This window comes from Scyliorhinus canicula, chromosome 11 (assembly GCF_902713615.1).
Source record: "Scyliorhinus canicula chromosome 11, sScyCan1.1, whole genome shotgun sequence".
Lineage (NCBI taxonomy): Eukaryota > Metazoa > Chordata > Chondrichthyes > Carcharhiniformes > Scyliorhinidae > Scyliorhinus > Scyliorhinus canicula.
Genome location: NC_052156.1, coordinates 38,506,535 through 38,534,468, shown reverse-complemented (window position 1 = coordinate 38,534,468; position 27,934 = coordinate 38,506,535). Strand labels below are relative to the sequence as shown.

The 27,934-nt window shown below is 49.5% G+C and overlaps 1 protein-coding gene across 5 annotated transcripts in view; it reads right to left on the bottom strand.

The window, feature by feature from the left end:
* The window catches only part of cacna2d3a (calcium channel, voltage-dependent, alpha 2/delta subunit 3a), a 1,093,156-nt gene that overhangs the window by 117,817 nt on the left and 947,405 nt on the right, over window positions 1–27,934 (bottom strand). For all 5 annotated transcript variants that reach the window (XM_038812776.1, XM_038812778.1, XM_038812775.1 and 2 more), the window contains one exon: window positions 10,220–10,275. In XM_038812776.1, coding sequence (XP_038668704.1) covers window positions 10,220–10,275 — 56 coding nt within the window. The remainder of the gene's footprint in view (window positions 1–10,219; window positions 10,276–27,934) is intronic.

The window sequence follows — 27,934 nt, the reverse complement described above, 5'->3', positions numbered from 1 at the left end:
GTGTGGAGCAGTGTGGTAAGAGAGCAGGGATGCAGTGTGGAGCAGTCTGGGAACAGAGCGGGAACGCTGTGTGGAGCAGTGTGGGAAGAGAACGGGAAAGCAGTTTAGAGCAGTGTGGGAAGAGAACGGGAAAGCAGTTTAGAGCAGTGAGGGAAGAGAACGGGGAAAGCAGTGTGGAGCAGTGTGGGAAGCGAGTGGGAGCGCAGTGTGGAGCAGTGTGGGAAGAGAGTGGGAACACAGTGTGGAACAGTCTGGGAACAGAGCGGGAACGCTGTGTGGAGCAGTGTGGGAAGAGAACGGGAAAGCAGTGTGGAGCTGTGCAGGAAAAGAGCGGGAACGCTGTGTGGTGCAGCGTGGGAAGAGAGTGGGAACGCAGTGTGGAGCAGTGTGGGAAGAGTGTGGGAACGCCGTGTGGAGCAGTGTGGGAAGGGTGTGGGAACGCCGTGTGGAGCAGTGTGGGAAGAGAGCCGGAATGCAGTGTGGAGCAGTGCGGGAAGAGAGTGGGAACGCTTTGTGGTGCAGTGCAGGAAGAGAGTGGGAACGCAGTGTGGAGCAGTGTGGGAAGAGAGTGGGAACACAGTGTGGAGGAGTGTGGTAAGAGAGTTGGAACGCAGTTTGGAGCAGTGTGGGAAGAGAGCGGGAACGCAGTGTGGGAAGAGAGTGCGAACGCAGTGTGGAGCAGTGTGGGAAGAGAGTGGGAACGCAGTGTGGAGCAGTGTGGGAAGAGAGCGGGAATGCAGTGTGGAGCAGTGTGGGAAGAGAGTGGGAACGCAGTGTGGAGCAGTGTGGGAAGAGAGTGGGAACGCAGTGTGGAGCAGTGTGGGAGGAGAGTGGGAATGCAGTGTGTAGCAGTGTGGGAAGAGAGCGGGAACACAGTGTGGAGCAGTGTGGGAAGTGAGTGGGAACGCAGTGTGGGAAGAGATCCGGAATGCAGTGTGGAGCAGTGCGGGAAGAGAGTGGGAACGCTGTGTGGTGCAGTGCAGGAAGGGAATGGGAACGCAGTGTGGAGCAGTGTGGGAAGAGAGCGGGAGCGCAGTGTGGAGCAGTGTGGGAAGAGAGTGGGAACATAGTGTGGAGCAGTGCGGGAAGAGCATGGGAACGCAGTGTGGGAAGTGAGTGGGAACGCAGTGTGGGAAGAGATCCGGAATGCAGTGTGGAGCAGTGCGGGAAGAGAGTGGGAACGCTGTGTGGTGCAGTGCAGGAAGAGAGTGGGAACGCAGTGTGGAGCAGTGTGGGAAGAGAGTGGGAACGCAGAGTGGAGCAGTGCAGGAAGAGCGTGGGAACGCAGTGTAGTGCAGTGCGGGAAGAGAGTGGGAACGCAGTGTGGAGCAGTGTGGGAAGAGAGCGGGAACGCAGTGTGGAGCAGTGTGGGAAGAGAGTGGAACGCAGAGTGGAGCAGTGCAGGAAGAGCGTGGGAACGCAGTGTGGTGCAGTGCGGGAAGACAGTGGGAACCTAGTGTGGAACAGTGTGGGAAGAGAGCGGGAACGCAGTGTTGATCACTGTGGTAAGAGAGCAGGAATGCAGTGTGGAGCAGTCTGGGAACAGAGCGGGAACGCTGTGTAGAGCAGTGTGGGAAGAGAACTGGAAAGCAGTTTAGAGCAGTGTGGGAAGAGAACGGGGAAAGCAGTGTGGAGCACTGTGGAAAGGGAGTGGGAATGCAGTGTGGAGGAGTGTGGGAAGAAAGCGGGAACGCAGTGTGGAGCAGTGCAGGAAGAGAGGGGGAACGCAGTGTGGAGCAGTGTGGGAAGAGAACGGGAAAGCAGTGTGGAGCACTGTGGAAAGAGAGTGGGAATGCAGTGTGGAGCAGTGTGGGAAGAGAGCGGGAACGCAGTGTGGAGCAGTGCAGGAAGAGAGGGGGAACCCAGTGTGGTGTAGTGCAGGAAGAGAGGGGGAACGCAGTGTGGTGCAGTGCGGGAAGAGAGTGGGAACGCAGTGTGGAGCAGTGTGGGAAGAGAGTGGGAACATAGTGTGGAACAGTGTGAAAGGGAGTGGGAAGGCAGTGTGGAGGTGTGTGGGAAGAGAGCGGGAATGCAGTGCGGAGCAGTGTGGGAAGAGAGTGGGAACGCAGTGTGGAGCAGTGTGGGAAGAGAGTGGGAACATAGTGTGGAACAGTGTGAAAGGGAGTGGGAAGGCAGTGTGGAGGTGTGTGGGAAGAGAGCGGGAATGCAGTGCGGAGCAGTGTGGGAAGAGAGTGGGAACGCAGTGTGGAGCAGTGTGGGAAGAGAGTGGGAACATAGTGTGGAACAGTGTGAAAGGGAGTGGGAAGGCAGTGTGGAGGTGTGTGGGAAGAGAGCGGGAATGCAGTGTGGAGCAGCATGGGAAGAGAGCGGGAACATAGTGTGGAACAGTGTGGGAAGAGAGCGGGAACATAGTGTGGAACAGTGTGGGAAGAGAGCGGGAACGCAGTGTTGATCACTGTGGTAAGAGAGCAGGAATGCAGTGTGGAGCAGTCTGGGAACAGAGCGGGAACGCTGTGTAGAGCAGTGTGGGAAGAGAACGGGAACGCAGTTTAGAGCAGTGTGGGAAGAGAAGGGGAAAGCAGTGTGGAGCACTGTGGAAAGGGAGTGGGAATGCAGTGTGGAGGAGTGTGGGAAGAGAACGGGAAAGCAGTGTGGAGCAGTGCAGGAAGAGAGGGGGAACGCAGTGTGGTGTAGTGCAGGAAGAGAGGGGGAACGCAGTGTGGAGCAGTGTGGGAAGAGAACGGGAACGCAGTGTGGAGCAGTGCAGGAAGAGAGGGGGAACGCAGTGTGGTGTAGTGCAGGAAGAGAGGGGGTACGCAGTGTGGAGCAGTGTGGGAAGAGAGCGGGAACACAGTGTGGAGCAGTGCAGGAAGAGAGGGGGAACGCAGTGTGGTGTAGTGCAGGAAGAGAGCCAGAATGTAGTGTAAAGCACGCTCCGGCCACCACGTGCTAAATGGAATCATGTTTTTCCAAACACACCCACTGGCCAGTACCACCCTCATGAGGTAATGAAGCTGCCACTGCCCTTCATGAATTCCGGGGAGAGAGGTCCTGTGGGAAGGGGAAAGGAGGACAGTCGGAGTAGGTATACTCGTGTGTTCTTCACCTGTACTTCAGTTGTCCTGGACCCCATTGCCAATGGACCAAGGCTTTTCTCTGTCAAGCCAATGAGGTAGCTGGCCATCCCACTTATAAAGAATTCACTCGATGGGATCTTCCACCCCTTAAAATGAAGTTCAGATTCTGAAATGTCATGAATAACCCCAAATGTGACAAACTGTAATGGTATACTACTAGCTTTGCCCTGGAAATCAGGCGGTTTGACATTGACATCACCACCTTAAGTATGACCCAGCAGGCAGGGGAAGGCCAGCTAAAAGAACAAGGTGACAGTTGCACCCTCTTCTGGAAAGGTAAACTGAAGAATATCACCGCCTCCTCAGGGTTGCCTTCACCGTTAAGAACAAACTAATTGGCTGGCTCAGAGACTCCCCTTGCAGGATAAACTAGGCGCCGGAATGTGGCGACTAGGGGCTTTTCACAGTAACTTCATTGAAGCCTACTCGTGACAACAAGCGATTTTCATTTCATTTCATTTCATTTCTTGTGGCCCTTCAGCTCAACCTAGCCTACAGCCTGTGCATCACCAACCTCGATGCATACACCCTAACACGGGAAGCTGCAGATAAGATCACAGAGAAATTTTACTCTCGCCTTGAAGTGTCTCGAATTGGCCTGAGTGCCAAGAGCAACAAACTCGACGGGGTTCCATACCAGAGTGGGAAAGCACAAAGATCTCTGGAGAGGTGTAATTGGCAGAGAGGGGAAAGGGAAATCCACCAACAATGGTACCAATCCTGACAAAATGCATAGAACACAGCCTTGTCATAACCAACACCTTGTTCTGTCAGAGAAACAAGTCCCAGGCTTGTTTGGAGCTAGTTTCTGCAAGGACGTGCGTATCACCCATGCCATGACAGGAGCCGCCGCCTGCTGGATGGATCACCATCTAATCTGTTCTGTGATTAACATCAACGCACCCCCAAAGCAGTGACAGCAACAGAACAATGAAGAGACACTCTGGCCGGGATTTTCCTCCTCTATTTTCGGGGTGGAAGGAATGACAGAGGGGGAGGAGAATTGAGTGGGAATCCCAAAATGGCTTTTACGCTGGCTGGATTTCCACGTTGGATTGTCCCTGCACCCTGCCTATGGCATAACGGAAATACCAACTTGAAAAGTTGGGATCCCCATTTACATCAACTTGAACCTCATTATCGGACCTTTATGCCTAATTGTCTCCCCACATTGAATTGTCTATTCATGTTGGTTTGAAAACATGTCTGTGTGGATCACCACAGCTCCGCCACAATGTGCACTTGGCGAACAGAACCCACAAGAGATGCACATGTGAGTACAGTTTCCAGGGGGGAGGGGGTAATGCCCTGGCAGTGCCCTGCACTGCACCCAACACTTCCGAGGAGTAGTTGAACACCTCGTGTTTCATTGCCAAGAGCAAGCTGAAGGCAACGGTAAAAGGAGTGCCTGGTAACCTGGCACCCCACCCCCATCCGCTTCTCCAACTACCTTCTGCCACACCTGTGACAGTGTCTGTAGGTTGCATGATGGACTTGAGAAATCAGAGTGCGGAAGCAAGTCATCCTCGACTCTGAGGGACTGCCAAAGAAGAAGATTTTAAGATGTAAATTGAGATTCCAATACATACACACGACCATGATTTGCTTCAACAAATGAGCGAAAAAAAAACTTTCCATGCTCCACAGAATGAACCATCCCAAATGGCCTCCTTTTGTGTTTATGCATCTATCAACATCCTGTGGAGTCATGGCTATTGCTGCATAGGAATTTCTCTTTTACTCTTTCAGAACACATGCACAAAGAAAAGAAGCTCTTCATTCAATTAAAATGAATCCTTATTGTATGCTGTGGCAGTCTTGGTCAGAGCTTCCATCCTCAAAATTCCGCTTTTCAAATTCAAAATAACTCGGAGTGCTGATGGAGTAAAACTCACAGGGACAACAGTTCTCCACAAGGTCAGGTGGGCCCGGCTCAACCTCTGACACTGCATCTGTCAACAGTTTTAATTTACAACCTACCTGGGGTTATAAAATCTTTGCGTCTTACAAAAAAGGACGTTAATTTACAAATGGTTTGATGACATGAGCAGAACATTGTTTTGCCTACTATTTTTCTAGAACCATTAGCCTGTTTATTCAAATCGGTTGACACCTCTGCTAAAATAGCGAACAAAGGCGTGAAATGTGTGTTCATTAATACAGATTTAAGTAATTTCATGGGATCGTCTTTGTTATTTACAGGAATAAAAATGGACAGAATTTGTGGAAACCATCCATTCATGAACAAATCAACATTGTGGTTGATAAACTATCAATTGCCAATTTTGACTAGCCACAAGAGTGAGGAATTCTCCGGAAGGACCGAAACGTTCCACTATAATCAATAAGAAACATTTTGAATTTTCTTAAAGCAGTGCTATTTTTGAAACTTGATGTGGAGATGCCGGTGTTGGACTGGGGTGAATACAGTAAGAAGTCTTACAACACTAGGTTAAAGTCCAACAGGTTTGTTTTGAATCACTAGCTTTCGGAGCACAGCTCCTTCCTCAGGTGAACCTGAGGTGAACCTGAGGAAGGAGCTTTGCTCCGTGCCATGTGAGAGTGCCATTAAGAAATGGGTGTTTTTTTTATAGAATAGCTGTGCTCCGTGTCATGTGAGTGTACCTTTAAGAAATGGGCGTTTATTACTGCAGTGATATCAGAGAGTGGGTGGAGCTGGGCTGTCTGTCAGCTTTTTACTTTCGCTTTCGGCTTTTTGCTGCAGGGTGGGTTTGGTTTTGTTTTAGTTTTGGAGCAGCTGCAATCACAGCAGGATGTGTATGAATCTCTGCAAGCTTATGAATGTTCATTTGGTGTTTTCAAAGTGGTAACTGTCTCAGTAGTGAATTTAAACCTGATTACTGTGTTAAAAAGAGTCTTTTATCTTATGGATGTTAATAAGGAAAGATTAAAAATGACTTAGAGAGTACTGTATTCTTTGGGGTATTTATTGGTGTTGATAGTTTTTAAGATGTTTACTGTGTGTTTATAAAGTGTTAACTGGTTTCATAAATAAACATTGTTTTAATTTAAAAGTACTGTAGACCTCTGTTTGCACCACACCTGCAGTGTAAGGTTGTGCTCCCCATTACCACAATCTATTAAAAGTTGTGGGTCAGGTGAACTCCATGATACACTTTAGGGTTCTCTAAACCCTGGCCCATAACATCCGAAAGCTGTTGATTCGAAACAAACCTGTTGGGCTTCTTACTATTTTCTAAAATGACAGTGAATCAATCAGTTGTGCTCTTCCCAGTTCCAAAGTGTTAACTTTTTTCCTGATATGCCCCCATTGTAACCGTCCTGTCTGTTATATGTTCAGCAGTAGGATTGCTGTAAGAATGTATAGAATCATAGAATTTACAGTGCAGAAAGAGGCCATTCGGCCCACTGAGTCCACACTGGCCCCTGAAAGAGCACCCCAGCTAAGCCCACACCTCCATCCTATCCCAGTAACCCAGCAACCACACCTAACTTTTGGACACGATGGAGCAAATTTAGCGTGACCAATCCAGCTAACCCGCTAACCCGCACATCTTTGAGCTGTGGGAGGAAACCGGAGCACCCGGGCGAAACCCACGCAGATAGGGGGTGAACGTGCAGACTCTGCACAGACAGCTGGGAATTGAACCCGGGATCCCGGCACTGTGAAGCAACAGCGCTAACTACTGTACTACCGTGTATATTTAATCACTTTCCATACATTCAACATTGAACAATCACTGCTAAACAGCAGGTGATGAGGTATGGTTTAATTCACTCCCATCAGATTGGTTCTTTTACTGTTCTCCATAGCATTGTTGCTGTTAATGATGCTGATGAAGTATTATCTTAAGTTAGGTGATGATATGAATAAATTAATTATCTCTGATCCCATTTATTGACTGTCTTGCAAGCTGTTCTAGCGTCAAATGCAATGTAGTTTGGGAACTAAACTAGTAAAGTAGCACAATGATATGCAGAGGAAATATTTACATTTCTAAAAAAAACCCACTTAGTAATGGAGTTAAAAGTTTCAGCTGGTTTAAAACCAATGAGGAAACTCCACTGAATTTAGAGCTGCAAAAAGACAAGCAATTTAAGCAAAATCCGCATTAAGAAGGCAACAAATAAAGCACTAAAATATCATTAAAATGAGACTCACATAAGTACATTGCTAAGTAAAATGTCCAAATGCATATCACGGTACCCACAAAAGCTAGCTCTTACACTGCCAGTAGGTCCAAAGATATTCCAATCTCTCTGGGAGTGCAGGGTAGGTAAATTGGCCAAGCTAAATTGCTCCTTAATTGGGAAAAAAAAAATTGGGTACTCTAAAATTTAAAAAAATGTTTCTCTGCAATGATTAATTTAAACTCAGCTCAAATTTTGTATCATGGAAACACACATCACTATTGCATTAATGAAACAACTCAATTCAACAGTAAAATGTTTTCCTGTAAAATGTAATACTGCGCTATAAAAATAGATGTTGAAAGAACAATCTTAAATGGATGTTAAGATTTTAAATATTTATGCACCGTCTTCCTGTTTATTCTTTTCTCTCTTTACTAATTTAACTTTGCTTTCTTCGACATACTGTAAACATCTCGACCTCCTTTTATTTGTAAACTAGGGTTAATGCAATGCATGTTTTTCACTTTTTTGTCCAACATGCAGTTTTCTCCTGATTGATATGGTACTAGATTAACAGCTCAGCGGTAATGAGTTCAAGTCCTGCCTTAACAAGTTTTGAAAATGAATTCAATAAAACCTGGTAACTCAGGCTATGGTAATGTAATAATAATAATCTTTATTGTCACAAGTCGGCTTACATTAACACTGCAAATACGTGACTGTGAAAAGCCCCTAGTCGCCACATTCCAGCACCTGTTCAGGTACATGAAGGGGGAATTCAGAACGTCCAATTCACCTAACAGCACGTCTTTCGGGACCCGTGGGAGGAAACCGGAGCACCCGGAGGAAACCCATGCAGACACAGGGAGAACGTGCAGACTCTGCACAGATAGTGACCAAAGCCAGGAATCGAACCTGGGACCCTGACGCTGTGAAGCAACAGTGCTAACCACTTTGCTACCGTGCCGTAGTGATTCTGTAACGGGGATAGTAATCCAGAGGCCGGGTGAATGTGAGTTCGAATGTCACCATGGCAGCTTGAGAATTTCAATTCTGTCAAAGGACAAAACTGGAAATAAATAAAACTGGTATCAGTAAAAATGAATGAAATGGCTGAATTGCCATGTGAACCCATCTTGTTCACTGATACCGTAACGGAAGGAAACTGGCTATAATTACCCAGTCTGGCCAAGAAAGGAATCCAAGTCCTTGCCAATGTGGTTGATGTTTATTAATAATAATAATAATAATAATAATCTTTATTGTCACAAGTAGGCTTACATTAACACTGCAATGAAGTTACTGTGAACATCCCCTAGTCGTCACATTCCGGCGAGTGTTCGGGTGCACAGAGGGAGAATTCAGAATGTTGTAAATTACCGAACAGCACGTCTTTGGGGACTTATGGGAGGAACTAGTGCACCCGGAGGAAACCCACGCAGACACGGGGAGAACTTGCAGATTCTGCACAGACAGTGACCCAAGTTGGGAATCGAACCTGGGACCCTGGTGCTGTGAAGCAACAAGTGCTAACTACTGTGCTACCGTGCCGCCCTTTAACTACCTTCTGAGGTTTTATCAAATTAGTACAAAGAATAACAAGAATTTGCAGCAGTTCAATAAGTCCCACTGCTACCTCTTCAGGGCAACTGGGGATGGGCAATAAATGCTGACCATGCCACTGATGCCTAAACCTTGAGAATGGATAAAAGAAGGGAAGCTTTGGAAACCATAATGTTCCAGATACTTGTAAAAACATACTAGCATTGATCACAAAGGAATTCTGCTGGTCCTACATGGAAATACAGATGAGTCACAATACAATAGCAGCCCATTTGTCCCACTCAGTTTGTACTTGTGTTTAATTTCCATGTGTGCAATAGTTTTAATTACATTTTGCTACTGTTTACATATCGCTTCATTAACCTATCCAATCTAAATTTAAATGTTGGTATAGGTTCTGGCGCAACCACAATCAGTGGAAGTAAATCCCACATCCTCACCACAATGTTGTGTTTCTCTTACCTTCTGTTCTAAATCCCTTACATTTAATTCCTTACCTATGACTATTTTTCCTCGCACTGTCCCACCCACTCAACAATTGGAAGCAGTCTGTTTCTATAAATCCATTCATAATTTGCTCTTTTGTCCAGAAAATTAAGAAAAGGCCCCACCCGCCACCGAGATGGTCTGGTCCCGCCAACAGTCAATGGACTATTGGTTGGGCTGCCGAATCCTCGGGGCGGGTCCCGCCACGACGGGGTGGGAAAATTCTGGCTACCGTTTTTCCAAGTCTATCGAGTCAGGCCTATATCTGTCTCCAGTCCGCAGGATGTGGTGAATTTTTTTGCCTTTTCAATTAGCCTAGCAAGTTTCCTAGTTGTAAACAATTGCTGCAAAGTTGAAGGCACAGAAACTCTGAAGGACTTAACAATGACTTGGATGTCATATCAGCTCAGTCAACCCTGAAAAGTGCTCATCCCTGATATGGTTTCCAAGCTTGGAAGATGTCCATCAGCCTATTTAAGCAACAATCCAATATGGTCATATCTACTGGCCAATATCCCAGACTCCCCATCAACATTCAATTCCCTTTTAATATTTAATGTAAAATTATAGTTAATTCTGTGCTGCATACACATTCACTGGGAAATTATTTGAAATTTCCATCAGTCTAAGTTGGGCTCTGATTCAAATGAGAGTTGAAAGGATACACCAATATTGTTTCATTAAAAAGCTAAAAGATAAGTTTGTTTCCCAATTAAGGGGCAATTTAGCGTGGCCAATCCACCTACCCGGCATATCTTTGGGTTGTGGGGCGAGACCCACGCAGACACGGTGAGAATGTGCAAACTCCACGCGGACAGTGACCCAGAGCCGGATTGAACCTGGGACCTCGGTGCCATGAGGCTGCAGTGCTAACCACTGCGCCACCGTGCTGCCCCTCCTCCAGGCTAAGTTAATAATTCTGCTGTTGTTCTGGAAAGAAAAGTTACCAAACTTACCTTTCACTGTGAAGTCAGAATTCCACCAACTGCAAAGATTGAATTCCACGAGAAATCTAGTAAAAATTAAAAGGGAGTTTTGTTAGGATATTTATAAGTCACGTCACTGAGAACTTTCTTTAATAGTTTAATAGCAGGATTTCCAAAGCTACTGAGACCAATTTGCCGGTATTTTTCAGTGTAGTAACAGGACAGGTTGGGACATATTTAAACACTTATTGCTCTCTTCAAAATATATATATTTTTGAAAATTATATAAACCGTTTAATCCAGTTAGCCTAATGCTGAAGTGCGTTATTCTGTTCAAATAAGCGTGCCAATATCTGTTGAGAATAATCTCTTATGTTATGAATCCCCAAACTAATGACACTAAATTTGCTAAATCGTTCGAGATGGTTTGCTATTAACAATGGTATATTTACTTTTGGATCAGTGAGGAGGTCCAAGAAAGATGTGGCTATTATGCCTGGAGGAAAGTGCAGTGCACTGAAAGCTTCTTAAAATACTCTTTACTGTGATAAACTCCGATGTCTTTGCAAGGACAATGCTGCTTGATGTAACTTTAAAGTTGGACCAATTATTACTGAAACAAATGTCCTGTGTCCACTGTAAATCAATGGCCTCCCTATATTTTAACCTTAGGAACAATATTTGCTGTATGCTTGAACCCGATAAGGTGAACAAAAGCACTGCAATCTTAGCTGTGTTAGGCGAAGCAAGTATGTATAAGTTGGCACAAAACAACCAGTGTTACTAATTTTTAACCAATGTCCCAAAATACTGATCATCAACGCAAAATGGAGTGTTAAATGCTGCTAAGGGAAGATTGCAAGGCAATCGAAAATGTTCATACCTACAAATGATTAAAAATCCCATAAATTATCTTTAAACTACAATTTTTAAGCTAGACCAGGGTTGAATTCATCCAAAGCAGAGATAGAGATGGAGGCAACTGTCACAAAAATCTGGCACCAAGTGCATTGCCAGTTCCCGAATGCCACCCAGCAATTTTAGCGAAGGCATCTTCTCGAGTGATGGTTACCAGTCCGAAAGTGGCATGTGATTACCTGCAGCAGCTGACAAGTCACCTGTGAGTTAATTGCAGGGCTGTTTGAGATTCTGGAGGCGCTACATGGGTAACATGCTGGATGACCAGCGTGTTCAAGGAGATGAGGCAACCGTTCAGAGAAGCAGGTTCAATTCCCGACGATGCAGATAGATGGAATAGGCAGAGATGCGGTCATGGCTGGGATTCACAGCTCCAGGTTAAAGGTCCATGGTGGGGGGCAGGAAGCGAGAATGTTGTCTGCTGTGGAACCCAGTGGGAAATCATGCCGAATCGTGGAGTGCTGGGCTCATCAATTATGCAGCTGGAGGTTTGCCAACATTGTTCATGGTGGGGTGGGCAGGAAGGTGCACACCCTGCCTTCATAGCTGAGCACTTAATTTAAAAGATGCCTGGATAGATACAGCTTTATTGTGCTCTTAATTTTGGACTGCGACATAAAACAGAATGTAATTCGTACCAGCATTCAGGTTCAGTGATGTTTCACTGCATGTATTATAAATGCAGCAGAGGAACGGAGGGACATCCTCCAACCAAGGGATGGGAGTAGCAGCCCGCCTAACTCACCAATCTGGTATGAGAAACATTCACCAGGGTGGTGAATGCCAATTTAGTTAAACAGAGAACAGTCCTGCAGTGCAGGAAGAGGAAGAATCATCCATGCTGCCAAGATAAGCAAGCCATCTACTTACCTCGACAGACTTACTCACTGAATGGGAACTCGGACATGGGCCTCAGTGGCAAGGTCACCATTTGTATTGCCCATGCATCTCAACCTTATGCAGTGGTGCTTCGTAGCCCCACTGAGGACCATGTCGTCTGCAGGCAGAGAGGGGACTACTGAGATTTGACTGTGCATCTCAGAGGTCATGTGTAACGTGAGAGGGGAGTTGATGTAGAGGTCCGCAGCATGCACCTCTGTCACGTGCCTGCCTTTGTCAGCTTTATCCTTCAATTTGCGTGGACTCACCGCTTTGAAGGCTGTTTCTGAAGAACCCTTGTGGATTAACTGCAGTGCAACTTTCACTCAGTGGTTAGTGGGTCATTTGTGAAGACTGGCATCTTGCGAATGCCACCTGCATCCCAAATATTCTCAAACCATCTTCTCTCCTTGCACAGGATGAGGCAATGTACAAGTCAGAGGTGAATGGGCCGGAGGAGGCATGGCTGCCATCTGGTTTTATAAATCAGGAAACAGGCACTGTGGCCGATGAGGGAGAGAGAGGAGGTAGGACATGCAGAGGCTGCCAGTCCTGTAGCTGGCAGGTTGAGGGGAGTGGGCTGGGCTGGGGTGCCATCGGTAGGCGGGAAAGTGGAGCTGAGTCCACAAAAGATCAGCCATGATCTCATTGAATAGCAGAGCAGGCTCGAGGGGCCAGATGGCCCACTCCTGCTCCTGGATCTTATGTTCTTATGTCAAGCATGATGGTGGGGCATCTGGGGGTAATGGGGGTGTCCAGGCAAGGACTGCTATTGCCATGGCCTGCAAAGCAGCCATCTTGCTGCGCACCCCACTGACTGCCCAACATGGCCTCTGGTTGTGCAGAGTGACACCGGCTGCATGGGTGTCCCCACCGGCACCCCAGCCCCCCTCCAACTGGCCACCACCCACTGGCGAGGCAGCAAGTGGCTCACCTAAAGTCAACGCCCCCAGTAGCCCCTGCAGGACGCCGCCAGGCTGGGGCCGCGGAGCATACGGCTGGCAAGAGTATGGGCGGCACAGTAGCACAGTGGTTAGTACTGTTACTTCACAGCGTCAGGGACTCAGGTTCGATTCCTGGCTTGGGTCACTGTCTGTGTGGAGTCTGCATGTACTCCCCGTGTCTGTGTGGGTTTCCTCCGGGTCCTCCGCTTTCCTCCCACAAATTAGGTAATTTGGATATTCTGAATTCTCTCTCAGTGTACATGAACAGGTGCCAGCATGTGGCGACTAGTAGATTTTCACAGTAACTTCATTGCAGTGTTAATGTAAGACTACTTGTGACAATAATAAAGATTATTATTATCATATATGTATCGTCTTTCGTTGTAGAACTGTACACAGATACACCCATCTGCTCTTCGAGCATGTCTTTTGGTGGAGTGGCCTCGAGTGTTGAGGAGTCCGCTACCAGAACCATTTTGTGGGCCTGAGATGATTCACCGTATGCCTCTGGAGCCAGTTTCTCGAGAATGAGGATTATGTTTTCAGTTATAAGTCTGTTCGCAGTTGAGTTGCTCTCATCTGATGTGTCTACTACTGTAATCTCACTTTCAGCCTCTACATACGCCATCTTAAAGCTTTCACACTTCTCAGTGTCCTGCGCAGACTGGGCGTCCCTTGTGATCACCTCGTCACTCTCGCCAAATAAAGTAAATAAACTTTCCTCGGCACCAACGCCAAAATAAGCTAAATATGTTTTCAGGGTCTTCTTCTGGCTCTTCATCTGCTTCTTCATCCTCTTCATCATAATCAGCATCACCGTCTGCCGCTTTTCCTGTGAACTGGGACTTTGTTGTTGGAATAATGGGCTCACGGAAACAATAACCAACCGCAAAGTCAGCAGCAAATCATACCACAGAACCTTCATCCAGTTTCTCATTCTCTGGAATGTCAGGAGGTATAAAAAGATTGAAGAGTCATTTGGTACAGTTTTTGTAACTGTTCTACTAATGTTCTACCGTTATGCCTCTGCGTCGTTTTAATGGTAACGTTTTTTTCTTCCTCCCAGTTGATTTGGCAGCGTGTGATCCTGTAATTTATGGTCCATCAAAACAGAAAAATTCTGACTCATCAGGCTGGGCCTTCATTGTGCATGGCTTGATCAATGCTTCATTCGTAAAGTACTCATTTGGGTCAAACTTAAACTCATTGGCTGCCCTGGACCTGAAAATGTCACCTGTAATTCTTCTTAAGGCTTCAGGATGGGCTCATCAAGCTGCTGTATCATGTCACTGAGCACATCCGCATTTTTGAAGACTGTTAACCAGAATTCTGGAGTTCCCTATAGCTCCTCCATCTCTTTATCTTCATCCATTTAACTTTCGCCTGTATCTCATCGGATAACTGCGCCATTATATCTCGTTGCCAGTCGCAATGATCCTCTTTCGCAACACTGTCTGGAATGTACAGCCGCTCAACTAGGTTCAGAGCCTCGCACGCGTTGGCTCCTATGATGGACTCGCGTTCCGTATCCACAATGGAAAATGGTACGATGTGACTTCTGTTGTGTATCCATGCTTTTGCTGCTGGTTCACATACACCCAGCGTCGCTATCTACTTCCCATTATAGTCTTTCAACAATCTCGTTTGATTGAAGACTCTTGGTTTAACCTGCAGCCTGAGCAAATTGGACAGGCTGAGGAGGTTGGCCTTTGCTCCCGTGTCACTTGCATTTTATCAATTTGTCCTTCAGCATCACTGGAATTGTCCATCTGTCTTCGATGGTATCAGTTTCATCATCACTATTGTCACAACTGGTCAGTAAGACTTCTTCACTTTTCATATCAGACTCATAATGTCCTTGGTCGAAATCAAGGAAAACCAATTCTTCAAGGTGCAACTCATCAACAGCGTTGGCTGACCCTATTTGGACCCGAAAAGCATTGCTTCGCAAAGTGCTTTTTATGGTCACACTTGGAAATACTTTCCCAAATGCTGGACATTGCCATGGCCCATGATGAATGCTGCATCATTGGCATAAAATGGTTGACCTGGTTGGCCACTTAAAATGGCCGCCCACACTGATACCATGTTTTTTTATTGAACTGCGTCGCAGTGCTGATGATGCTGGCAGCTTCTTCCAGATTGGCGCCAAACTGTTTCAAGTTGAGTGTATTGATCTGCTGTGCAGCTAGCCCCCTTGCATGCCAAGGCTTGATAAGGTTAAGCTCTTCTTTTTGGGTACGTGTACGAAATATATAACGTTCGGAGAGCAATGCCGATCATAGTACTTTATTGCCGCATTGTAGCGCTTGCTTTCCTCTTCACTGTCGAATGTGAAGGTATTATAAATTTCTATTTATTGAAGACCTGCTACATTGAGCAGCAATGCAATACGCCTCACGTCAGGCTGTGCCTGCAGACCAAGGGTTACAATATAGAATCCAAATTGCTGCTTAAAAGCACGCCAATTCTCAGCTACGTTACCCAAGACGTGAAGCTGGTGGGGTACCTTCAAATCTTCCTTCTCGAACTTCACTATTATTTGTTGCGTTGAGTTGCAGATGGCGTAGTTCAGCTTTTGTCTTTTCGTTCTCCAGCCTACTTTTCCCCATCTTCTCCGTTGTTATCTTTAAGTGTTCTACACATCTGGTACCATGGGCCGCGATTCTCCGACCCCCACGCCGGATGGGACAATCGCAGGAGTGCCGGGCAATTCACGCCACGCCGCCCTGATACCCGCACGCGATTCTCCCACCCCCCCCAAAATGGCGTGTCGCGTTTTATGACAGGCCGCTCGGAGAATCGCCGCTCGCCGTTTCTAAAGGTCGAGCAGCGATTCTCTGGCCCGAATGGGCCGAGCGGCCTGCCTAATCCGACCGGTTCACGTCGGCGCCAACCAAACCTGGTCGCTGGCGGCGTGAACAGCGCACGACCACTGCGTGGGGGCCAGTGGCGGGGGGGGGGGGGGGGGGGGGAGGGAGGATCGAGCACCAGGGGAGTGCTCAGGGGAGGTCTGGCCCGCGATCAGTGCCCACCGATCGTCGGGCCGGCGTCTCTAAAAGACGCACTCTTTTCCCTCCGCCGCCCCGCAAGATCAATGCTCCATTCTTGCGGGGCACCCACGGGGAGGACGGCAACAGCGCATGCGTGGGTTGGCGCCGGGCAACCTGCGCATGTGCGGGTGACATCATTTAGGCGCTGCCGGCCGTGTCATTCAGGCGGCGCCGCTCTGACGCGGGCGCGAAATTAAAGCGCCGCCGCTCCTAACCCCCTGGGCGTGGGAGAATAGGGGGTGAGGAGTGGCCTCCGATGCCGGAGTGAAACACTCGGTTTTCACTCCGGCGTCAGCACTTTCTCTCCCTTTGGGAGAATTGCGCCCCATGTTGTGTTCTGTCATATGGCCGTTGTAATGATGTACACAGAACATCTAGTTGTTTAATTAAAAAGATGCTTTATTAACAAACACGTGGAAAGATAACTAACAAAGTATAATACAGACAATGGCTACTAAAGGAATTCAGTGAATTCTACTGGAGCTACATTAAGTGCGACTATCCTCTTGTACATTTTACTGTCAACTGGCGGGTGTCTTGAGTCATGTGATAGATCTCTATCACCACCAGCTGGTTGGAGGTCACATTGCTAACTATACACAGAACTGTGCACAGGTTAGACCCAGTTGAGTTGCAGTTCCCCATTGCACATGTATTACCACACACAATAGATGGGACCACCCCTTCCAGAAGTCCGAAACCTGCCCAGACGGCAGCTAGTTCGGGGGGTCGGGCCGGCCTTTAACAGTCTGTCCCCTCAGAGGTTCCTACTTCCACTTCCACCTGCTGTACCATGACGTGTGTGTGGTGCGCACCAGATAGTGCCCCCAAGAGCCTCTTCAATAAATTGCCCTAGTGAGATGAGTGTCCCTGGGATGGTAGAGGGGTTTGGAGACAGCTGTGATGGGAAGTCAGTGTCGTCCCCGGACTGATGCTCCAGGGTGTCTCTGGCTGCGGGTTGAGGGCTCCCGTTCATGTCCATGTCCTCCTCCTCCTCGCTGCTCTCCTCCCAGGGTTGGGGCTGTGGTTGTGGCGCAGCTAGTTGGGGGACACCAGAACAGCCTGTGCCATGGTCAGCGATCCTGCAAAACACTACACAAGATGCATGATTGGGCCGCGGGTTGGGGTGGCGGGTGGTGGGGGCCTTTGGCTGAGTGTGTGGGGGATGGGGGGGTGGTGGAGGGAGGGGTGGTGGTGGTGAAAGGGGCTCTCGGGGAGGGGTGTGGGTGTGAGGGGGTGGTGTGGTTGTGTGTGTGGGGTGGGCGGTAAGGATGGTGGTGGGTGTGGAGGTGGTAATACATGTGCAATGGGGAACTGCAACTCAACTGGGTCTAACTTGCTCGCCCGATGCCGACCTCCGCCTTGGTGACTGCCCTCTTCCCGCATCCACCGATCAAGTCCATGGCCCCCTGGAGGGGGAGTGAGTTCAGGTATCTGCACGAAAGATCTCGAGGCGGTTCCCTAGATTGCCGGAGCGACTGCTGCTTCCGGATGTGGAAGGGGAGGGAAGAATTACGGATATATACCAGTGGCAGGGCGAGCAAGGAGGCAAGCGGGTGGTGAAGATCAAGGAGAAATGAAAAGCGGAGTTGGAAGGGGAGAGAAATTGGGGAGTCTGGAGTGAGGCACTGTGTGGGGTAAATGGGACACCCTCTTGTGCAAGGATGAGCCTGATACAGTTCAAGGTGATGCAAATGGTGCATATGACTCAGGAGAGAATGAGTGGGTTCTTTCAGGGGGTAGCAGATGAGTGTGAGAGGTGTGGATGGGCACCAGCGAATCACGCGCATATGTTTTGGGGTTGCAAAAAATTGGGAAGATTCTGGGCGGGAGTGTTCGCGGACTTAGCCAGGATAATAATAATAATCTTTTATTGTCACAAGTATGAAGTTACTGTGAAAAGCCCCTAGTCGCCACATTCCGCCGCCTGTTCGGGTAAGATGGTACGGGAATTGAACCCGTGCTGCTGGCCTTGTTCTGCACCAGCGATATAGCCCACTGAGCAAAACCAGCAATGTTTTGGCCTCATCTATTCCCTGTGGTAACGAATTCCACAGGTTCACTAGTCTCTGGGTGAAGAAATGTCTCCTCAGCTCTGCCCTAAATGGTCTACCCTGTATCCTCAGACTGTGACCCCTGGTTCTTGGCACACCCACCATCGGGAACATCCTTCCTGCATCCACTCTGTCTCGTCCTGTTAGAATTTTATAGATTTCTATGCGATTCCCCCCCTCATTCTTCTGACTCCAACAAATATAATCCTAACCAATTCAATCTCTCCTCATACATCTCCTCGCCATCCCAGGAATCAGTCTGGTAAACTTTCGCTGCAATCCCTCTATAGCAAGTTCATCCTTCCTCAGATAGGAGACCAAAACCACACACAATATTCCAGGAGTGGCCTCACCAAGGCCCTGTATAATTGCAGCAAGACATCCCTGCTTCTGTACTCAAATCCTCTCACTATGAAGGCCAACATACAAGTACTCTTCCTTACTGCCTGCTGAACCTGCATGCTTACCTTCAGTGACTGGTGTACGAGGACATCCATGTCTCGTTTCACATTCCCCTCTCTTAATTTATTGGCCAAATAGATAATAGTTTTTTTGGACTAGTCTGTTTCTCCCGTCGCGGGGGAGGAGGAGAGAAAAAGGGCAAATATCTGTACAGACTGTATAGGTGATTGTTGGGAAGTCTGTTTCCCGGGGTGTCACTGTAGCCTGTTTTGATACATGTTTGTAATAAAATATATATTTTTTTAAAGTCCAGGGCCCGCTGGTCTGCTGCGGTGAGGCGCCACAGGCCCGGTGGTCGCCCTCCGGTTTTCTCCCTCTCCCGGCGATTGCGTGATGTTTTCTCATGGGGGGGTGAGGGAGACAGAAACGCACAGTGTTAGACAGTCATTCGCGTGCAGGGGGTGGGTAGCTGGTGGGCTTTGTGGCCAGGGCACCCGGTCATGGCGGTCAGTATAATGCTGACTGGTGGTGCAGGGTGGGGTTCGGTTGCCCCTGGGTTGGGGGGGGGGGGGGGGTGGTGTGGGGTTACGAGTGTGTGGGACGGGGGTTAATGCTATGGGCACAGTGCTGCCTACTCACCCTGGCTTCCCTTAGGAAGTTGTGCAGTTTCTTGCGGCACTGCTGGCTGGTCCTGGCAGTGTTGCCTGTGGCGCTCACAACCTCTCAACCTGCGGTTATGTATGGTGCATGGCGATGGATGGCTACCGCCTTCCCACCCCAGAGTATAGGTGCCACAGCGTTGAGTAGGGTCTCCAGGTTGGCATTGGTGAACCGCGGTGCTGCTCTCCTTCCTGCCATCTTGTTGGTTGGGATGAATGTGTGTGGGGAGTGGAGTGCGTATATACGGCTGGAGCTTTTCAGCCTCTCGAGTGTCAATCCCATATCCGACGAATCAAACACCGTTTTTCATTGGAAACGGTCATGTGGCAATGATTCTAGCCCCTGAACGGTCGCTGAAATGTTCTGGTAATGCCATCACATTTGCTGTCGTAGAACACCACCGATACAGTCCTGACGCCAGTACTTAGTTACTGGCACGGAGAATTTGGCCGTGTATCATGACAGCCACGGCAGAGCCACTACAATCATGGTACAGAGTAACAACAACAGCAAAACAGAGTCATTACAACTGTGACAGAGTCACAATAACCGCGGCACAGAGTCACAATAACCGCGGCACAGAGTCACAATAACCACGGCACAGAGTCACAATAACCACGGCACAGAGTCACAATAACCACGGCACAAAGTCACAATAACCGCGGCACGGAGTCACAATAACCACGGCACAGAGTCACAATAACCGCGGCACAGAGTCACAATAACCACGGCACAGAGTCACAATAACCACGGCACAGAGTCACAATAACCGTAGCACAAAGTCACAATACCCACGGCACAGAGTCACAATAACCACGGCACAGAGTCACAATAACCACGGCACAGAGTCACAATAACCGTGGCACAAAGTCACAATACCCACGGCACAGAGTCACAATAACCGTGGCACAAAGTCACAATACCCACGGCACAAAGTCACAATAACCGCGGCACAAAGTCACAATAACCGCGGCACAAAGTCACAATACCCACGGCACAGAGTCACAATAACCACGGGGGGGGGGGGGGGGGGGGGGGGGGGGGGTTGGTGCAGGGAGGGTATTCATGGGAGGGGTGGCCGGCGAGTGTGGGGGTGTGATGGGATGTCTGTGCCAATTGCCAGGCCCCCTATTTGGTGAACCTGGAGGCGATTCGAGAATCCCATGCACGTTGGCCCTGGCGCGCACAGTGTGCGGTCTCCTATGCTTGATCGAGCTCCATGTCATGCCCATCCTCGCCCTCCCCACATCCTTCTTGTCGGACAAGGCCTGATGTACATCCACTTCCTCCAGCACATCGTCCTCTGCTGCATGATGGTGTGGCGGATGCACCAGGCCACCAGGATGTGGGACTCTTATAGCGCTAGACTGGAGGGCCCCTCCAGAACGGTCCAGGCACCTGAACCGCATCTTTAGGCTGCCGAAGCACTGCTCAATCACTCCTCTGGCTGCTGCATGGGCATCGTTGTAGCGGGTCTCTGCGTTGGTCTGTGGCCTTCGGATAGGCGTTATCAGCCTGGGGTGGGCCACGAAGAGGTCAGAAACCATCGAGAGTGCCAGGATGAAGCAGCAGTTGTGCACACTGCCCGGGTATTGGGCGCAGACGTGCGTGATGCGCATCGTATGATCATGCACCAGTTGCACGTTTCATCGAGTGGAACCCCTTTCAGTCTGTGAAGACCGGCCTGTCATGGGCCAGAGTTCGTAGAGTGACATGCGTCCTGACAATCACCCCTGGACCGGGGCATCTCGGTGATGATGGCGAACCTCTCTGCCCAGGCATCCTGGTGGACTTAGTCCCCATTGAATTTGATGTATTTTGCCGCCTGGACATATAGGGCCACCAGGAGGGGGGAGATGCACCTGTGCACCGAGGACTGTGAGACCCAGACAGGTCTCCAAAGCGTGTGAAAGGGCCCCGAGGCATAAAGGTTCAGGGTGACCATCACCTTGACTGCCACCGGGGGCAGGTATCCTCCCCCATGCCCCCCCCCCCTCCCCCCGGTGCGCCATGATCCAGCAGATATGTTGCATTGTCCCCCTGCTCAGCTTGCGTCTCCAACAGCATGCCTCCAAAGTCCATTGTCTGCAGAGGGTGAAAGGCAGACATGTTGGCATGGTGCATATCCCCGTGCCAAACCAGGTCCACCACGCTACATGGTGGCCCCGGTCCACACTGAAGACTCTTCCCCACATGTCCCCCTCCCTCTCTCTCCCTCCTCGCCCATCCCCACGCCTACCACACCCTCAGAGGCAGCAGGGAATGGGGTCAGAAGTGTGAGGATGCCTTGTTGGACAGCTTACCAAGTGAGTACCCATCACTGCTCACCATCTCCATAACGGACACCCATTGCCCTCCCCAAAGGAGATAAGGGCCTGTGAGATGGAATGGCCATGACACATGCAGGGATGACCAGGGCAGGCAATGGAATGTGTTCCTGAAGGCAGGTATCAGACTTTGTCAAACGATGAGGAACACCAGAGCTTAACTCACAGTGAGTCGTCATCATCCTGCCGGTGGCAAGGCCCCCTAGAGGTAATGAGGTTGTCATGTGCGCAGCAGCCCTTGTGCACATGTTGGGTGGCCTGGCGTGCCAGTTCGGGTTTCTTGCCCTACCCTTCCTGGCCACCCTCCTCATCCACCTTGTCAGATGAGGCCTGACATTCTTCCTCCTCTGCCTGCCTGTCCACCCTCTGCTGCATGATGTTGTGCAGGAAGCAGCAACCACCACGGTGTTCAAGACTCTTCTAGGGTAAGATTGGAGAGTCCCATCAAAGTGGTCCAGGCATTGGAAGCGCATCTTTAGGACGACAGTGCACCGCTTAGACCTTCCTGGTTGCTGGATGGGCGTTGTTATAGCGGTCTACCATCTCGGTCTGGGGCCTCTGGATAGGCATCATGAGCCAGGACCTCAGCGATAACCATGTCGCCCAAGAGACAACCCCTCACCCGAAGGAGCACCTTGAAGGTGCCGGGAACCGATGAGTGTGCCAGGAGGTATGCGTCGTGCTTGTTTCCTGGGTATTGGATGCAGACGTGCAAGATTTGCAGTTGGTGGTCATACACCAACTGCACATTCAGGGAGCGGAAACCTTTTATGATGGGGGACATGTGACACAGCGATTATCCCCTGGACATGGGGCATGCCAGCGATGCAGCGAATCCTGCTTCCTCGGCATCTTGGTGGGCCTGGTCTACATCGCAGTTTATATAGTCCGCTGCCCGGGGAAATAGGGCATCGCTCACAGCGTGGATGCACTTGTGTGCGATATCCCAAACAGGTCCCCACTGGGCACCTGGAAAGGCCCAGAGGCATAAAGGTTCAGGGTAATCATCACCTTGCTGACCACCAGGACGGGGTGTCCTCCTCCACACCCCCGCGGTTAATATGCACCATCATCTGGCACAGGTTGTGCACGGGCTCCCTGATCAATTGGAGTCTTCAGCGGCACACATGGTCCGGCATGCCCTCTGAGGACAGCTGCCAACGGAATACACTCCTTTGCACCTCCTCCTCGGCCTGTTGGACAGCCCGCTCTCCAACCTTACTGACTGGCCCCTGCTATTCGGGGGCAGGCTCCTCCTGTGCAGGATACTCCCCGAGCAGGCCCTGTGCCTCCAGCCTCCATGCGTCCGCAAAGGCAGCTGTGGCCAGGAAGATAGCGATCATTCCTGGCTGTACTCCGAAATTCATTCTCTGCAGAGAGGAAAAAAGAGAAAACATCTCAACAAGATGAGTATTCCTTTGCCCATCCAGACAACATGGTGACCCTGAGGTGCACTTCATTTCCATCCTCACATGGGCCCCCAATCCCACACCCATCCCTTGACCGTTGCCCCTGGATATGTTACCATCCACACTACACCCCTGTGCCCATCAGGGAGTGGCAGCGAGCCTGTGATGTGGGGAGCCTCTATCCTCGCCACCCGTCCCTGTTGACAGGGGTACCAGTGGATTCCGCAACCTGTGTCAGCGATGGGCTTTGTGGCCATTGTCCTGTCTCCATCATGCGGTCGACTGTGGGTGTCCTTATTGGGTTGGCCAACAAGTTGGCACCTGGTTTCATTTTTTCATTTTTTCATTTTCATTGTGCGGTGAAGAGGGTCAACTTGTGGTGCCATTCGCCTCCAAGCTTAGAGGCTTGGTTGTGGGCTGGTCCAACAGATGGAGTTGAGCGAGGGAAGAAGGCATCTGCTGGGAGCGTTGCGGCAGTGTAATGTGGGTCCTGGGTGTGACAAGGCTTGGAGACAACTGGTGGTCCTGCAGAATGGGCTAGCTGAGAGTGTGACTGGTAAGGCCTGTGCCCTGAGAGGGGCAGTGCACCAGGGAGGGTGCCATAGGCCGCAGTACATGTGCCCTTTGTTTGGAGTGAGCTCTGCTATTCTGCTTCCTCTGCAGAGTCCACTAAGGAGAGGCAGTACCTGGGGCAGGATTCTCCGATTTTCAGGCTGTGTCCGGAGGAAGTGTCTAGTTTACGAGGGAAAAATCGGCGAGGCCCCAGCACCGACCCTCCGACTGGTGAGGGGCTAGCAGCCACGCCACGCAAAACACACGGCCTTCATGAAATAAACGGCCGGAGAATTGCCGGGTCCGTGGACACGGTGGCGACCTGCAACAGTCACGCCATGCAACATGGCGTCGCCGCGCACGAACCCGATCTGCCAGATAATGGCTCGCTGGACACCCCCTCGCCACCCCCGGGCCACACCCCGCCAGTCCAACCAGCCCTCTCCGAAGCCTCCCCGGCCTGCGGCATGACTCCCCCCCGACTATGGCGGTGCTGGACATAGTCCGCAGCCGCCACGCCAGCTTCACGAAAACTGAGAGCACACATGTCCCACGCCATCGGGAACTCGGGCCATTGGGGGCGGAGCATTGGGCGGAGCATCGGGGGAGGGCCTTCAGGTAGCGTCCTGAGGGGTTCCCAACAGCGTGACGCGTACTCCCTGATGACGCCGTTTTGGAGCAGACAGCTAATTAAAGAAATAAACTGAGACGTGTCCATTTGAAGAGTTGCAATGAGTTCCAGTTTCTGAAGGTATTTTGCTGGTATGTGTAGAGTGTAGCATGCACCCAGCCAGCCTAAATTACACAGCAAGTTGTACCTCACTGAGCTGCACTGAGCTGAGTGAAGAATGCATCCAGTGACACTACTCTTGGCTGTAAATGTAGAACTTCAGTCCTGGGTAATTGATGTTGGTGCAAGCGCACTGCTCTACTCCTAACAGGTCCCTTATTAATCTTATAAAGAGACTCATTTTCAAAAGACTGTCCAGTGATTTACAATAACACACGGTTTTGCACTGGACTAGACTTATGCTTCAACAAGCTCAAATGCTGTGTGATGACTGACTGGATGGGAGCTCACACCTCCTGGCTTCAGTTCAGTCAGCTGTCAGATCGTATTTTTGACTAACATTACTATTCTGGCGTACACCACATGCAACACTGAGAAAGAGGTAATACAATATCAGCCTTATGATCTTCTGCATCATGGATAGGAATGATGGCAACATGACCATTTAAACTTATGCCATTCAGAATTCACATATTAGAAGATTCACCTGAGGAAGGAGCAGTGCTCCGAAAGCTAGTGATTCGAAACAAACCTGTTGGACTTTAACCTGGTGTTGTAAGACTTCTTACTGTGCCCAGCCCAGTCCAATGCTGGCATCTCCACATCACATATTAAAAGAATACAAAATTCTCTTTTAAAATCTGATGCTCCAATAATTTAGATGGAAATTAAATCTTTGTTTTTGTATACATTTAGAGTACCCAATTTTTTTTTCAAATAAGGGGCAATTTGGCGTGGTGAAACTACCTACCCTGCACATCTTTGGGTTGTGGGGTGAAACCCACGCAGACAGGGGTAGAATGTGCAAACTCCACTCGAACAGTGACCCAGGGCCGGGATTCGAACCCGGGTCTCAACGCCGTAGTCCCAGTGCTAACCACTGTGCCACATGCCACCCAGGAAATGAAATCTTTAATCGCTGCAATGAAACCTGTACAGGGTTTTGCAGAGAATACCAGCTCGTAGCAATGCATTTTTCACCACGTTACTGATGACCTTTGACTTCTTTCTGTTTTCAGTCTAAAATCGAATGTGGGCAGGTTTTCCAGTACAAATGATCCAAGGTGGGAAACATTATTCATGGCACTTGATTGCAACAGTAAGTTTGCCAACTCAGAACTTCAAATAATATATCCACCTGGGATCATTTTCATTGGGAAACTTGCCCACAATGAAGTCACCTGGTTAAGAGAAAAACGGCAAAACCTCACTCTCCACGTGGTTTAAACATTGCAGTGTTACAATCAAATCTTTTGATACAGCTGCGTGCAGTTTGCAATACAAAACAGACGACTCGACATTTGACTAGGCTGTACGAAACTGATCACTGATTTTATTCTTCTGGTTTTATTTAAGGTGCAATCTATTTGAATCGCGTTAAATCAGCTCTGTTAGATTGCTTCTAATCTTTGCGCCAATGTGGCCTAATCTTCTGTTGGAGTGGGCTGTTGCTGTCCTTTGTTGTCCATGGCAGGGCACATGCATTTCTCATTTATAGTTCAAAGTGAAAACCCCCTTCAATAATAAGGTTATAAACTTGCCACAATCATTCCATAACTTTGGCTGGCCTGCACTGTAAATTAAAACACAATTGACACTGTAACTGGGGACTAGTTATCCATCTCTGTTCTGGGTCCCCTCATGGATCAGAGCCTAAATTCCTCAACAACCAGATTTCCAATGAGTCATGACATTGAGATGCTGCAAATAGAGACAAACGTTTAAGGATAAATGAGTCACATAATGTAATTATCATGCAAGATCCTTCTTTGGATTTTACAGACCATCTGCACATTGATTGAATATCTAGTGGTTACAATTGTGGAATGATACAGCACAGAAAGCAGTCTTTTAACCCATGCTGATGTAAACTGTGGGATCGATTGTGACTGAGTTTATCGCCACATCAGATCAGGCCCAAGATTCTAGGGAAGGCAGCAGGATCCCCAATATTTGTGGGGGATGGGAGGGAGAGGGAGGGGCTGCAGTGAGGAAAACTGAGCATGCAAGGAATTTGGAGGGATTTGATGACAGAACCTCATTTTCATTTTTCATTCTATTCCCCGTTGGCTTCAGAGGCTGGCTGACTGACAAGCGACTGACAGCTGAAGTTCAGGAGTGAGACGGGTGGTGGTGGATGTGGGTGGTGGAGATCAAGGACGATCAGAAGGTTTGTGTGGGGTTTTGGCTGATCGTAGAATAAGATTTCTTTGAGGGGATGAGAAAGTACTCAGAGAATTTACATTTCATAGAATTTACAGTGCAGAAGGAGGCCATTCGGCCCATCGAGTCTGCACTGGCTCTTGGAAAGAGCACCCCACTCAAGCCCACGCCTCCACCCTATCCCCGTGACCCCGTAACCCCACCCACCCATAACCCCACCCAACCCAATCCAACCTTTTTGGACACTAAGGGCAATTTATCATGGCCAATCCACCTAACCAGCACATCTTTGGACTGTGGGAGGAAACCAGAGCGCCCGGAAGAAACCCACACAGACATCGGGAGAACGTGCACACAGTCACCCAAGCCGGGAATCGAACCTGGGACCCTGGAGCTGTGAAGCAACTGTGCTAACCACTATGCTACCGTGCTGCCCTGAGCTACTCCTGCTACTTTTAGTCCATAAGCAGTGGTTAAAAGAACACCTAACTGCTTGATCATGGCATGCCTGCCTCCCTTCAGCTGCTTGGTTTCTCCAACCATGTGACAACTGGCCGGCCATGTACTTTAAATTTAAATGGCTGCCTAAATCTGAGGAATGGAGTCTTATTAACATATCATAATCAGAGCTGCTCTTCAGAATATCGTTCCTGGATGCCCTGAACTCTTCTGTGACTAAATAGGTGCATAGGTTGGGATCGAACTTTGCATGTTTGTCAATTTAACCACCTCCACGATTCTTACCCATCTGTCTGTTATCTTCAACCTTTACTTCACACATCAGAGGATCATGATAAGACAGCACTCCAGAGACGTGCATTTTCCATACATCTGGGGCAGGATTCTCTGAGCCCCTGCACCGAAATCGCGATCGGCGCGGGGGGCGGAGAATGGGCGTTGACGCCTAAATCCGGTGCGATGCTGCTCCCACGATTCTCCGGTCCCTGAAGAATTACCATGAATTGCGCGTGCGAGGGCTACAAGACGCAGGTAGGGGCCATTGACAGAGGTCTCTGCTGGAATTCTCCAAGTATAACTGGCCGAGGTCCCGACAGCCTGGGTCTCTCATGGTCCCACCCGTCGGGAATTCACCGTGGCGGCTGTGGACTCAGTCCGCGGCCGCCCTGGTTGGGGCGGGGTAATCCTTCACCGGGGGAGGGGGCCTCACAGACGGCCAAGCTATCGATCGGGGGCCACAGATCCGTGGGCGCGCGCGATCTCAGGGGGGGGGGGCCTTTCTTTTTGGTGCCGGTCAGCAGTTTGAGTCCGCCATGTCGTGCGGCACGGCCGACATAGGCCGCTGCGGTGCGCATGCGTGGACCCACGACCGGAGCTGCAGGGCCCCGTATCGGCCACCGGAGCTCCGAGGATCACTCTGGGTGCCTGCTCGCCCCCTCCAGATAGGAGAATCCACTCTGGACTTTCTTCAGGAAAGTCCAGAGTGATTCGCCCGCGTTTTGATGCTGCAGTGGGGACATTATTGGAGAATCCCACCCTGGAATATAGGTGCACATTATACTTGAGGAATATATAATTCAGTTCTGTAGAGATACTAGAGAAGCTGGGGTGTTCTCCTTATTGAAGTGAAGGTTAA